The 14,570-nt window shown below is 37.9% G+C and overlaps 1 protein-coding gene across 4 annotated transcripts in view; it reads left to right on the forward strand.

Annotated features, from left to right (window-relative positions):
* Cog5 (component of oligomeric golgi complex 5) overlaps nucleotides 1–14,570 on the forward strand; it is a 305,629-nt gene that overhangs the window by 169,613 nt on the left and 121,446 nt on the right. For all 4 annotated transcript variants that reach the window (XM_031357459.1, XM_031357460.1, XM_031357458.1 and 1 more), the window contains exons 9-10: nucleotides 5,975–6,087; nucleotides 6,380–6,457. In XM_031357459.1, coding sequence (XP_031213319.1) covers nucleotides 5,975–6,087; nucleotides 6,380–6,457 — 191 coding nt within the window. The remainder of the gene's footprint in view (nucleotides 1–5,974; nucleotides 6,088–6,379; nucleotides 6,458–14,570) is intronic.

Genomic DNA, 14,570 nt, shown 5'->3' on the forward strand with positions numbered 1-14,570 from the left:
TTCTCCAACTGAAGCTCCCTTCTGTGATAACTCCAGCCTGTGTCAAGTTGACACACAAAACTAGCCAGGACAACATGTGACCTTAGATTTGGTTCTTTCATCTATAAAACAATCAAATATAGTTGCAAAAGATAGGAAAATCAGGCCAGTGAGTTGTTTCAGGGGGCAAAGTGCTTGTCTTGCAAGCCGGATATCTGATTAAAATCTTTGGAACCTGCATGAAAGTGGAAGGATAGAGCCAACCACAAAGTTTTCTTCTGACTTCTGCACATGCACATTATGGTGTGTGTGTATTTTTTCATTCACGTCATGTACACAATAAAAACTTTAAAAAAAATTAAACAATGCTTTGAAAATATTTTGAGAAAATGCCTCTGTCAGTTTGCTATTTAGGTTTTTGTTGGCTTGACCCACCTGGTATCACCTGAAAGGGGGGGCTCAGGTGAGGAATTGCCTCCATCATGTTGGCCTGTGGACATGTGTGTGGGACAGTTTGTGATTAGTGATTGATGGAGGAGAGGTCAGCCCATTGTAGGTGGGGCCAGCCCTGGCAGATAGTTCTTGCTTGTATAAGAAAGCAGGCTGAGCAGGCTGTGGGGAGCCAGCCGCATTCCTCCAGGGTCTTCTTTTCCATTCTTTCCTTAAATTCCTTCTTCTTCTTTAGCTTCCCTCCAGGATAGACTGTAACCTGTAAGCTAAAATAAAGCATTTATTTTTCAAGTTGCTTTTAGTCATGGTTCTATTGCATCAAGAGAGGCAAGTTAGGACAGTCAGTAGAACAATGGCTTGAACATTCACCTGACCCTGCTTCTTTAGACTATGCCAAAGTTCACAGATTCTTGGTTCACAGATTCTTCCCATGAACGCCTAGTGTCAGTAAAGAGTACCACTACCCCATGTCCTAACTATTCTCATAGAAAGCCTAGTTCTCAAGTTCTGGATCACTAAGGAAATGTGAATTATGTGACTCCATATAGACTTCCTAAGTAAAAATTTAGACAAGAGTCTAGCACTCTATAATTTACTGGCTATGTTAGACTTTTGTCACTTGATGAATGTCTGAGAAAAAAATAATTGTAGAAGTCCTTTTTTGGCTCCTATTTTCAGAGGTTTCATTCCATGCGTAGACGGCTTCATTGTTATGCACCTTAAGTGAGGCTGAATATCATGTCAGAAAGCATATTGTAGAGCAAAGACGCTCACCTCCTAGCTGCCAGGAAGTAGAGAAGAATAACAAGGACCAGGGCCAAGATAACCCATTCACAGGTATGCTTCTAGTGACCCACCTACCTGTGCCCTACCACTGTATTTCCACTGGCTTCCAGTGGTATGCTCAGAATTTTAAAACCATTAATGGATTAGATCATTGATTAAATTAGATCCCTCATGAGCTAATTATCTCTGGAAGTACCCTTATAGGTACATTCAGAGGTATGTTTCACTAATCTCTGTCTCTTTTCCAACTAAGTTGACAGTAGAGGCTAATCCTCACCCCTGCCTTTCAGCTTATTCTGAGAATCCCAAAGTTTGAGGACCATTGTCCTATCTAGGTTATTTTGTCTTTCTGCCATTTCTCCATGGTCTCTAAAATTTCCAATTACTTTGTATCTTCCACCAACTCACTTCTTCCAGCATTGTGATGTGTTTTCTATAGTCATTGGAGATACTCTGAACTGGAACCAAATCCTAACAGTCACTAAGAGGAAGCATACCTCTCAGGTCATTAAGTAGCTAGGTGCACTGTCAATATTCACTGAGTAGGAAATGGCCTGTCTGTCTCACAGTTGTGTTATAGTTAATTTTAAAGTAGTATTCCAGTAATGGCTTAGCTATCTGCCCTCTTCTTTTAATTTATCAATGGCATTTGATATGAACATTTCATAATCAAGTTGACGGGTTTATCTGATTCCCTATTTTTTTTAAGTAAATTATTTCCTATTGTTTTGTTTATTCTTAATCTTGCTGGCTTTCAAAAGAAGAGAGTATTTCTAACTAGAAATCACTTGTAAGTATTGTTTCTTTTAGGAACTCTTAGTTTCTTTTATTACTTTAGTGAAAACAAATTTATGACACAGTTGTGTGCCTTGAATCTGTGAAATCTAATTGATGGAAGTATCCATTTAGTTCAAATATTCTTTCCATTTATGTAGGCATTCTTTTTAGTCAGTTAATTAGTTTTATCATGGTTATATCTTCAGTATAATGTATTTAGGTTATGACCTTAAAAATCTTTATATACTGTTTGTTGGTTATCTTTTAATTTTCTTAGCAATGTATTGTGAGAAAAATAATTTAAAAGGAAGCAATATTAGTTTTGTCTCAATAAGAAAGTACGGTACAGAGCAAACATGCAGTTAGGAATGCCTGCTTATTGCCTGGGGTTTCCTTTTGTAGGTCCAACAGAAAGACTAGTCGTTTGCTAAGGGTAGATATTGATGGGATTTTGATTGATGGGCTTGGGTTATATACTACTTTATTTATTGTTCATACCCTTTCCCATGATGTATCGATTTTAATCATATGCATGCCCAATGCTAGATAGGAGATTTTCATTAAAAGTTCACTCAGAAGAAACAATTTGCCTTATTGAACATGTACAAAACCAGCCCAGGCTGGATCATCCCATTGCTCAGTTTGTAGATATTCCAAGATATGGTTGACCACAAAAGTTTAGGTGATTAGAAGTTTTTAGGAAGAAGTGACCTATTCCTAGTCCTTTGCTTGAAACATGGTGGACACAGACCTCATTGCAGGTGGGAGTACAGGGTGCTAAGAGTTGTGTAAGTAGCTCAGGCTAGACAGTCACTGGATACTCAGCTTCCCTGTACTTACCTGCCCCAGTTATGCAATCCATCATGGTGGCAGGAGTATGTGGTGGAGAAGATTATTCATCTCGTGGCAGCCAGGAAGCAAAAAGAGAGAAAAAGAAAAAAAAAAAAAAACACAGAAAAATATGTCTTGCAAAGGCATGTCCCATAGCAATGCACTTTTAATTAGGCCTACTTTGTTACTTCTACACTCATTTCCAGTAGTGCTACCAGCTGGGGCCTTAAGCTTTCAGGACATGACCCTTTGAGGGACAATCAAATTACAACATCCCCTCTCTGTCCCCCAAAGGTCACACCCATCACACATAGCAAAGTGTGCTGAGTCTGCATGTTCTCATAGTCCTAACAGTTCAGTGTTTCCTTCAAGTCCAATTTGGAAGTCTCTTCTGAGACTCAAGACTAATTCTTTTGAACGTCAGTAAAGGTTAAAAAAAAAAAAAGAAGTTTCCCACATAATACAGCAGACTAAAGCAGGAAATGCGCTTAATAATTTAGTGCCTTGTTATTTAAAAAGGAGAGATGAAGCCCAAGACTGGTACCCAGCAGGACAGACTCTAAGCACTGTTGTTCCATAACCAGCAGCTGGAGCTCTTAGTAGGATGTGAGCTCCAGAAGATTGTGTACCAGCCCACCCAGCCTTCATGACCCCTCTCTGCCTCATGGTGGCTTTTAGCTTTATTTTGTTTTAAATGATACTTGGTTTCTTTCTGTATGCATGTGGGTACATGAGTGCCATGCCACATGTATGGAGTTGATCCTCTTCTTCACGTATGTGAGGCTTTAGGACTTAAATTAGTTTGCCATGCTTGGCTGCAAGCACCTTTACCTTCTGAGTAATTTTGCCAGCCACTTTATCCTTTAAAAATGCATGTTTCTCCTTATTTATTCATGACTTATTTTTGATCAATTGTAAAATCCATTACTACCAGTATTATTTTGGATGGCCTGATTTTTTTCCCAACTTGTATTGAGGAAACTGTAAGGCTCTCTTGAGCCTTAGCTTACCGGAGGAGACCCCCTAAGTGAACCATGTGGAACCTGGATCGATGCAAAGAACATGAGGATTTTTATTGTAACAGTGGACTGGGGTCATCCCAGACCTGAAGGAAAGGCAGCGGACCCTGCACAGCTTGTTCAGTGAGCTTTTATACAATTTTCAGGGTAGCAGCCATTAGACACAATGTGATTAGCAAAACAGTGTGACTTTTTAAACTGATTGGTCTTCAGGGAATGAGGTGGCAAGGACTTCCCTTGTCTGAAGGTGGGCAAAGGTCTGCTCTGCGGAATGCATCCCTACCCACAGTTGGTTCTCACCCTGTGGTCTGAGGAATGTTAATTAGCTTCTTCCTTCTCTAGAGGCAAGTGTTCCACCACCTTCCCAAAGTTCCTGAGCTGATCTTATTAAGCTCCACGGAAATTCCTGGCCTCCTGGTGTTTTTCTGAGATGTTCCTGTTTACTTGCTTCTCATAAAATTTATAACAAAGAGATGGAGAACAACTGGTTTGAGAAAGGAGAGAGGCTAAAGCCAATTGCCCTTTAGGAATGAGCTTTACTAAACAAGAAAGCCTCAGGACTCAATGAAAAAACAATGAGAGAAGAGGAGGAGGACATGACTACCTGTGAAGTATTGAGAAGATTTCTATTGTAGACACCGGGGAAGCAGGCAGAGGGAACAGTCCAAGCTGAACATGGCCGGCAGTTCATGAGAGGAGAGAGTGAGGGAGAGCAAGAGAAGAGACACCAACCAACCTAGATAGACATGGTCTGAGCCAAGAGGCCAAGAGGCCAGTGTAGCCAAAATGGCTGAGTTATATAGGGCTGGGAGAAGGGAAATGAAAACCCAGGCCCTGGGAGGGAGAGGGATGACAAGTGCTGGGAGGGCTGGCCAGGCCTCTGCTTTGGTATGTTAATAGGCACCTCAGCCATTTGTCCTGTGACTCTGAGACCTAACAAGGACCTAGTGAGCTAGGATCCAATCTTGAAATGGGAGAGAAATCAGGAACATTATGAGAGCACTAGGAAATTGTGCTTAAAGCAAAACAAGTGGGAGAGACAGTTGCCCTGTGCAGCATGGAAGGCTTCAGGGGCATCCCCTTAACAAAGTTGGGATATTTTGACTTTTTGATCTTTCAGGGAATTAATTGTAGAAAGTTACATGTTACACCATTTTGATCTGCATGGTGTACACGACAAGAGCCAAGTCCTGGGTAGGAGCATAAGTCATTTCAGCTGTGGAGTTGTTGCAAAACATAGCTCACCATAGCTTCTCAAGTCTGAGAGAGCAGGAGAGCTGCAGGCCTGTGTGCTACAGAGTGCCAGAGGCCTTTGAAGTGACCAACACCTCCCTCAAAGTGGCAGGCTTGTGGTCTAGTAGAGGCCCCACTCCAGTCAAGCCCATAAGTTTTTTGTTTTGTTTTGTTTGTTTGTTTGTTTTGTTTTTTTCTGTTGTGGCTTTGATAAATAATTTGGCACAGTAGATAGTGATTCTGCATTGTATTTTCATAATCTTGTTGTGAAATCTGGTTTTTAATCAGTGAGCTCTGGTTTGATTGGTTGAGTTTGGGAAGAATGTTGTTGAAATAACAACTTGGATGCTATAATGCAAAGCTCTGTTGCTGCTTTTGCAGATGTACCTAAACTAGCTACAAGGCTGCTACACCAGACTCCTTGTATAGCAAACTTGTTTTCATAATTTGCTTGCAGTTCCGTTTGCCCATAGAATGTCTGTACACTATCAAAATAAGTGTTCTTTGACTTAAAATTATTTGAGCTTGTTTGCACATGTTTGTATTGTTAATTTGATACCCAGATAATTTTATTGAGTCTATATTTACTTGAATTCAATTTGGGGGCTTGTCCTTGTCATTCTTGTAAAATTAACTTTGAATATGTAAAACATGTCATCCTCTTTCCATTTTAAGGAAACTATCTTCATTAATTTTATTTTGTGATCATAGCCCCACACATGCGATTGTGTGATATTTACTTACTACACACATAGATTGCTTTTATGTTGTACATAAGAAGCTATTTATGAGAGAAGGGGTTTCTTGGCTCTTGTCTTCTCTGTGCTTTTAGAATAATGCACATTCTGCTATAACTGGGAACATTCTTTTTTTCCCATATGTCTGTTACTCTTAACCAGGAGGCCCCGGGCGAGCCACCATGCCAACTCCAGGAAACACAGCAGCTTTTCGGGCTTCCCTCTGGACCAATATGGAAAAACTTATGGACCACATCTGTGCTGCTTGTGGACAGGTAAATATTTAAAACATGGAAAATATAAATAAACAAACTTCTGCTAATTCTAGGTCTTTGGTGACAGATCTTTGATCATCTGTGAGCACACCAGTACTTCTGCTGGCCGACTGTGGTGTTTGCAAAGGTTGAAACATGCTCCTCCCCTTACCCTCTTTCCCTTATGCTAGAAGTAATGCTATTTTTGAGGAAATTTTGAAATATACCTTGCTTTTGCCAGTTCCTAAGGGTTACATTGCTTTCTCTCTGAAATACCCAATTAATACTTTGCCTCTCTCTCCTCCATTTTTAGGTACAACATCTACAAAAAGTACTAACCAAGAAGAGAGATCCTGTTTCTCACATTTGTTTCATTGAAGAAATAGTTAAGGTATGTTTAAATAAAGATATTTTTGTACCTCTTGCCAAAAGTAGGAAAATATAGACACTCATTATTTGGGTCACTGCCTTACATGGTAACTGTATATCAAAGGCAATGTATTTGTTGATAAAAATAAATTTTGCAAGGTTAATGTCAGCTTGGGTGGGGTCTAATTTTTGAAGTGCACTGCACATTACCTATTTCTGTATATGTAAGTGATAGCTTGTAACATTTTCAAAATTTCTAGTAGAAAGTAATCTGAAATATTGTGATGTATAAACAATGCAAACAGTAGTCATTATAATATACTTAAGGCTACAGAACCCGTTCCATTGTTTGTTTGTCTGTGACTCTCCTTACTGTATTCATGTCTCATGTTATGAAATCTCGCTTTTGTCCTTTGCTAATTTGTATTCCTTCCAAGTCTAGGAATCTCTGATTGTCATCTTAGTCATTAATTTTGGAGTGCTTTTATAATTGCTAATAGAATAATGAATTATAATTTAGTTTATGAATGTACTAAAGAAAAAATGGTATGTTTCCATTGTCATGGCATAAGTAGTTTTATTTGTAGCTTCATACATTACAGTATTTTATGTACTGTGTTAAGAACCTCTAAGATTGCCTTCCTGTGGGTGATTGATGTTTGCAAAAGGAAAAACTTTTACACGAGCAAATATGCATTAACACACATGCATTCACACACATTCATACATTCATTCATGTCAGGCCCAAATATCTGTCTCATCCACTTACATAGTTAGCACACATACAATTATACTTACATACACATATGTTTATTTTTGGTAGGTGGAGTAAAAGCCCCCATGAGCAGGTCATTATCCAAGCATCAGTGCAGAAAGAACTCACTAGTTCTGGATGGAAATTTATTACATACAGAGAAAAAAAGCTGCTACCTTTTTATTGCTAAAAATGAAAAGAAACCCAAGTCTGTCAGAAGAAAAGCCCTGTCCTTGAACCAGAAAAAGGAAACGTCTCCTGGCCAAAAGAAGCCAGCTCTCTCCAGGTCCTTCTCGCTCCTCCTCCCTCTCCTCAGCTCACTTCTGCCTTGTGCTTCATCATGGCTGCTGTCTCCTCTTCCCGCTCTGCTCTCTTCGTCTGCCTAGCTCCTCATCTCTGTAAAGCTTCTATCCTCTTTTACTTCTCCCTTCCGCCGTAGTTTCTAATTCTCTTTCTGCTTACTTAAAGTCATCATTCCTAGTTTTGTACTTTTAAAGAAGATCACATGGTTTTCCAAGCATTCTTTTTCTGCACAAGTTCACAAAAAGTTCAGACATAAATTCAAATCATAAATTGAGTAAGGAGTTACAACAGAGATGTTTACATGTGTTCTCATTAAGACTAGTTACTACTTAGATATCCATTATCTGTCACTAACTCCACAGGTTCATTAGTAGTCTAAAACTATAACTTTTATTTGTAAGTTAACATTGAAATTTTTGTATAGATAAATCCAGTCAATATTTTATCTTCTGTCCTGGTATGTACAGTAAATAGTTCTTTTACCCTTTTTGTGGCCTTAGTTCATGGTTTTAGGTCTTAAAGGATTCTGTATCAATACCTGCTCTCTATCTGGTGCAGTTAGCTTGTGACGTGTAAAGACTGGCAGAGTCCCAACTGCAACATTCATATTACAGAGCCCTAATTGCAGTTCTTATTATAAAGGGCTTAATAATTACTAATATAATTTTATAAATTCTTATAGAATTGTTAAGAATTAAGAAATCATCTATTTATCTGTGTAGCATCACTACAAAGCAGTATATCTTCATTGATCTGCAGAAAATCTGCCCAATACAGTGGGCTAATGCTCAGGGATTATTTTATTAATTTTATAATGACAGGAAAAACATATCAGTAGCAGAAATAAAATCCTGAAGTATCATTCCTTGGGCTTTGCCTGCAAGGGCTCATTTATCATAGCCCACAGGCCATGGGGAAACCATCTGAGGACAATCACCTCTAGGCTTAGCCTTTCCTTGATGGCTCCTGACAAATTTTAAAATATTTGTTCTTGAATTTTTAAATTTTATTTTAAATGCTTATTATTTTAGAGCAGCCTTAGGTTATAAAAATATTAAATAGAAAAAACTGAATATTATTTATCATGTAAAGCCCAGGGAACTATGAAATGGTAAATAGGCAGATACCTATGTAAACTATGACTTCAGTAATACATGGATGCATTGTTTATTATTAATATACATATAGTTATTCATTTTTTGTGGCACATATACTACACCAGCTTTAAGAGGATTAATTCATATGTAAATGTTCATTACCTTATGTGTATATGCTTAACATTTTCATAATAGTATTAGCTATCTAGTATCTGTACAGCTGAATTATTAAGGTCTGCCTCCTTAATACCTATTCAAACAATTTCAAAGGAAGACTAGTGTATTGATTAGTAACTTAAGCCTTGGCATCACAGCACTCAGCTCTGTCTAAACTGATCATAGGCTGTATAGACTTTCAGAGACTTAGCTATCAAATCCTACCACTGAAATGAGATGTTCTAGTGGGAAAATGAAGTACAATATAGATTTGATTCAGAATTAGCAGTTTATGTGCCAGGCTTAACAATATGGTGGTCAACACTAATAAGACTCAATGGTATGATATGATGATTACTTTTCCAGTCTTTTAAAATCTTATAATGCATATTTAAGCCTCAGAAACTAAACAAAAGCTGGGTAATAAGGAATCCTGACACATGAAGAAGTTAGTTTTATTAAACAGTTGCAGTAACACAATATGTATGGGTACTCATCCATGAAAGGTATCAGCATTTTAGATAATTAATCATACTTCCTTAAATAAGATAATATACAACATTCTGAAAGTATCAAGATTACATATCTCATTTCAATAAAGTTGTAACCCAGTATATGGTAACTTTATAGCTATAAAAATTGGCAAACTTATTTTGTGTGGTTTTTTCTCTTGCAAGTTTCATGAGACTTAGAATTTATTTTGAAGAATTCATTTATATTCTTTTACCAGGTGAAAATAAACAGTGGAGTTTACTTTGAAACTTTTAGTTTTCCACTTGATATTATTAGGTCTGTCTTGGTGCTTGCTAAGATACTTGATTCTGGGTGATCGAAAGGATAGTGTGTCTCAACGTCCATAGTCTAAGAGTTAGAGTGTTCTTTCGAGGTAGTTTCTGTAATGCTTCATTACTACTCGGAGGCTGTCTGTAGATGTCCGTCCTGTTGTCAAGAGCATGTGAGCAGTGAGCAACCAACTGGATATAAAGTAATGCTGGACCATATCTCCTGTAGTGAAGCCTGTGGACATTTCAGTAGAAATGTGGAGCCATTTCAAAGCTCTTCTTTTAACTGAAGTTGCTAATTCTGCTAATTTCATAAGTGCCCTATAAAATTAACCTGTCTCACTTGGTATGATCATTTACAAAAAAATACATATATTTGTTTAAATTTATACAATTTAAACAATTTATATTTTTGTTTTAATTCTGAATTTTTTCTTTCTGTAGTATTTATTTTTATAGCTTCCATGAGTAAATTGTTTTGTAAGTAAAAGTTTGAGGCAGATTATTAGACATTAAATGTTCAAGCTTAGAGGTTGGAGGGTTTGCTCTGTGGTTAGAGCACTGACTCTTAACCACTCGTGAAGAGGACCCACCTGGCAGCTCACAATTGTCTGGAACTCTAGTGCCAGGGGATCTGACACCCTCTTCTGGCTTCAGGCACACACAATGATGCACAGACATACATGTAGGCAAACACTTACAATAAAATAAATATAATAATAATAAACACTTTAAGAAAAGAAAACATGTTCAATTTTGGTATTTCTTGACCAGGCAGCATTCTAGTGTCACCATAGAACCATCACTACTCTGTCATAACACTTGGCTTCAATATGAGTCAGCAAATTATCCACAGATTATTCAGGAACCACAGAGTGAAAAACAGGCTGTAGATTTTCATGGACAGAATTAAGCCAGTTTAGCTGTGTGTGGGGGTGTAGATATCATACTTTCATTTTTTTAAGCCAGCAATTTTTATCTTCAAGCAGAGTCTTGTAATCATGTGTGTAGGATGCATTAAGCTAAATTTGGAATGTGAGCATTTTAAGCTGCCATAGTACTAATGAGAATTTTAACTATGCCAAAAATGTGTTTTCTTTTGCCCTTTTAGATATAGCATATGATTCAATAATAACATTGGAGACTCTAATTAGAAAAGTTTAAGGGCACCTAGATTTGAAGTCTTAATGTTATCACTAAAATATTCAACCTGTCTATGGCATCTTAATGTATTTAACAAAATTGAGTAGGGATAAGCCAGTTAGACAGATAGTCAATATTGCCATTAAATGTTGTATGTGCAGGTTGGATGGTTTCGGCTCCCATTAGTTTATAGATGAGCTATCTCATCACTACAGCACATGCAGACAAACAACAGAGAAGCCTTATGTTAGGCTGACACCGTGCCACTTTGGCAGACAAGGGTCTCTGATGCTAATAGTACCTTTATTCCTATCACCAGCAACTTCAGGCCCTTGGTAGAGGAAAGCATTTGCAGACTTAGTCATAGACTACTTTGTGTATTACAGTTCCAGGCAATATCAGTTCCCAGTGAAAAATTCCCACTCCTGTAAACTGCAAGTTATTTGAAGGAAAGCAATAACCAGGTTGTAATTCTACCCTGCATGATGAAACTATCTTATGTGTAGCCACAAATGCTTTATTTATTTTAGAATAGATGTCCATGTTCCTTGAAAAATGCTTGACCTTTAAATATGATAACTACTGGAACTCTCAGTTGATGTTGTAGTGTATCATAAAGAAAATGAGTAAAGAAAACATATAATATCTGCTTAATATATTTGAATATATGCATAAACATATTCTTAACAAAATAGGACAGAAATGCTCATGTCTCTAATAATTCTTGTTACTGCAACTAGTCATATGGCCTTAGCTAGTATTTTTAAATTAGATCGCTAGTGACTCTGGTGCATGCACATGGACATATATTTGTGACACCCCCACACACACTATGCCCACAGATTTCCCACACTCACACAAAGGAAAGTCTTTCAATATATCAGTAATATCAACCTAACCAATCAAAACCCAGATAATTTATTGAAAAGAACTAAATTCAAGGGAGGAATGTAGCTAGTACTTACCTAGAAACAGAACAATCAATATTATTATAATGGTAAGAAAAGCTTTGTTCCAAAAACTTGCAATCTTACCCCAGACACTAACTGGTACCATAACTGTCTTCAGACAACCATTCCTGAGCAAAGAGTTGAGGTCCTGCTGGCTGGGACCTGCTTCTCTCTACTTACTTTCCTCACCTCCCTGACCTTGAAACAAATGGATGCAGTACTTATTTATTGAACAAGCTTTGCCGTTGGTCTGAGAGCAGTGAAGCTTTGATATGCTCTTTCAAAACTTTATAGGCAGTAGGGAGCCACTGACTTGTTGGTCACAAAAATAATTTCTCAAGGAAACCCAGCATAGAGGCACAAAGCCCAAACTCCTACAGTTGGGTCTCAGTGGGTTCAACCAGCCTGATCTATATAACAAGTTCCAGGCTAGACTGGGATAGGTAGCCACACCATGTTTTGTTTTTGTTTGTTTGTTTGTTTGAGTTTTAGATTATAAAGCATCTTAAGTTTCCGAATGTCAGAAGCTCACCAGTCCTTAGAACACTTTACTATGCAGTCACATGCTTCTGTACTCCACTGCCCTTTGCCCTTGCTGCCTTGAGAACCACGGCAGAGAGGAGGAACCCGTACTTCCTGAGGATGGTCACTTGGGTGCTCTAGAATCAAAGGCTGGCCTTGAAGTAGAGAAAGCTCGCAGGCAGGTCAGGGGAAGGAAAGGGCCATGTGCATTCCACCATTCTCTGAGGCTAGCTGCTTCATGGAGGAGAACATAAGTCAGATCAGTAGAGTCAATGAGGTGGGCCCACTGTTGTACTTCTCTAGCTATGAAGTGAGTTCCTTGGCCAGAATAAATGCTTTGTGGGATACATTGATAGTGAATAAGACATTCTGCAAGTCCACCAATGGTAGTTGGGGGCGTGAAACATTTGTGCAGGATAGGCAAATTCACTTCTGTCTTAGTTCTGTCTTCTGAACCCATCTGCTGTAGTTCCTAGATGATGTGTCCCTAAGCATCTCTCTTTTCTCATGCCACATGTGGCATATGGGGAGTGCCCCACAGATGGCACTTGCTACCATCTCCACATGGAGGTATCATTCGAATCAGTTTTGCTGGATCTTGCTTTTAAGCAAAGGGTTTATGTTTATATTTTTATTAATAAGTTTTTTTATAAAATCATTTACATTTGTTGCTATAGATGAATTTCACTTGGGTGCCCCACAAGCTCTACGAACATGGTCTCTAAGAGCTCTTTTTTCTTTGCCCACCAGCTGCTCCTTCTGGAGTTCCATTTTTTTGAATACACTCCATCTTTCTGGTTCTTCCCAAATGTATCTTGCTTTGATGTGTCATAAATATATTGTTTTTTTTTTTTATCTAGTCGTACCAACTTCTTATATTCTACTCTTGCTACTCTTCTACTTTGGCCTTAGACAAATCCTCCTATTTAGTTCCTAATTTATAGTATTGTTACCAATCAGACTTCTATATTACTATTAGAATGTTTTTCCTAAGTTGAAATCTGGATCATGATGCTATTTTCTTGTTAAACCACTCAAGTGGCTGACCAGCACCTCATATAATGAGCAGGTGCCTCTTGATCCTACCTTTGCCTGTCTTACAACCTTACCTTCCTCTTTCCCAAATACATTTACTTGTGCTTTTCCTCTGTCTGTCTCCTGTGTTGTATGCTCTTTTTTTTCCATATCAGTGTGGTAAATGCAGTCTTGCCTTTAGGTCAAAACCAAGATATTTTGACTTTATAATAAAGAGAGTCCCATTGTCATCCTTGTATTTCACATGTGGACTACAAATGTCAGAATGATGCCTCATCTACTCAGAGTCGAGCAAGTCTTTCTCACTTAGAAGTTTATAATTCACCATACTAATTAAAAGAATTATCCCTTTTATTAATACATAGGCAGGTTGCTTGAGATAACCTAAAAGCTTTTCCTGCATTAGTATTTATTGAGGAAATAACTTTAGTTTGTTCAGAGCTTTATCTTGATTATTATTTAGTTTATTAATTCCTGGTGTTTAAAATTCTAAATCTTTTTAACAGTAGCTTTAGAAGATGAATCTCTGTTTTTGCCTCTGAAAAGTGAAGCACAAGATCATATAAGATTAAAACTCTTTGCTGGGGTGGGGGGGGGGACTAAATGTGGCCTTTGATGGATTTGAAATCTGTAGTGCTCATCCCATGAAGGAGATAAAAGAAGAAAAAAAAAGATCACATATAACAACTGCAGAAAACAAAGGAGGGGAAGGGAATCATAAAAGGCGATGATGAAAGCCATGGCCGCTGTTGCCCAGAGTCCCTTGTAAAGGATGCTTAGAACAAGGCAAAGAGGTATGATGGAATTTCCCTATTGTGGTTTAAGACCACATCAAGATAGAGAGGGAGGAAATGAAGAGATGTGTGGAATAGAGACAAAACTCTCTTCCAAAAATGTTCTCTTACTAAATCTGAGATGGGAAATGAAATAGACTTTTCCCAGGAAGTATAATTAATTAGTTAAAATATTATTTTTACTTACATTTTTTTCAGTTACAAAAAGTTACAAAATGTTGAAAATATTTTATTATTCTTTTTAATGTGTAAATTTTCATAAGATTATTTGTGGAGAGAAAATTTCAGTCTATGAAAAGTACACCCAAACATGTTTTGGACCACTTCTTTTTTTTACTCTAGCAAGAAAAGTAGTTCACATTAGGAATCATGTAACTGCACTTTAAAAAGAGACATCTGCATGCTTCACTTACAGAAGGCAAAGTTGGGTCAATCTTAAGAATGTAAATGGAACACCAGGAGGTGATCTTACATGCCTGGAATCCCAGCACTGGGGAGGCAGAAGCAGGCAGCCAGTTTGAGGACAGCCTGGTCTGTCAAGTGAGTTCCAGGATAGCCAAAGCTACACAGAGAAACCCTGTCTTGAAAGCAAAGCAAAG

This window comes from Mastomys coucha, unplaced genomic scaffold, assembly GCF_008632895.1.
Source record: "Mastomys coucha isolate ucsf_1 unplaced genomic scaffold, UCSF_Mcou_1 pScaffold6, whole genome shotgun sequence".
In the NCBI taxonomy this organism is placed as follows: domain Eukaryota; kingdom Metazoa; phylum Chordata; class Mammalia; order Rodentia; family Muridae; genus Mastomys; species Mastomys coucha.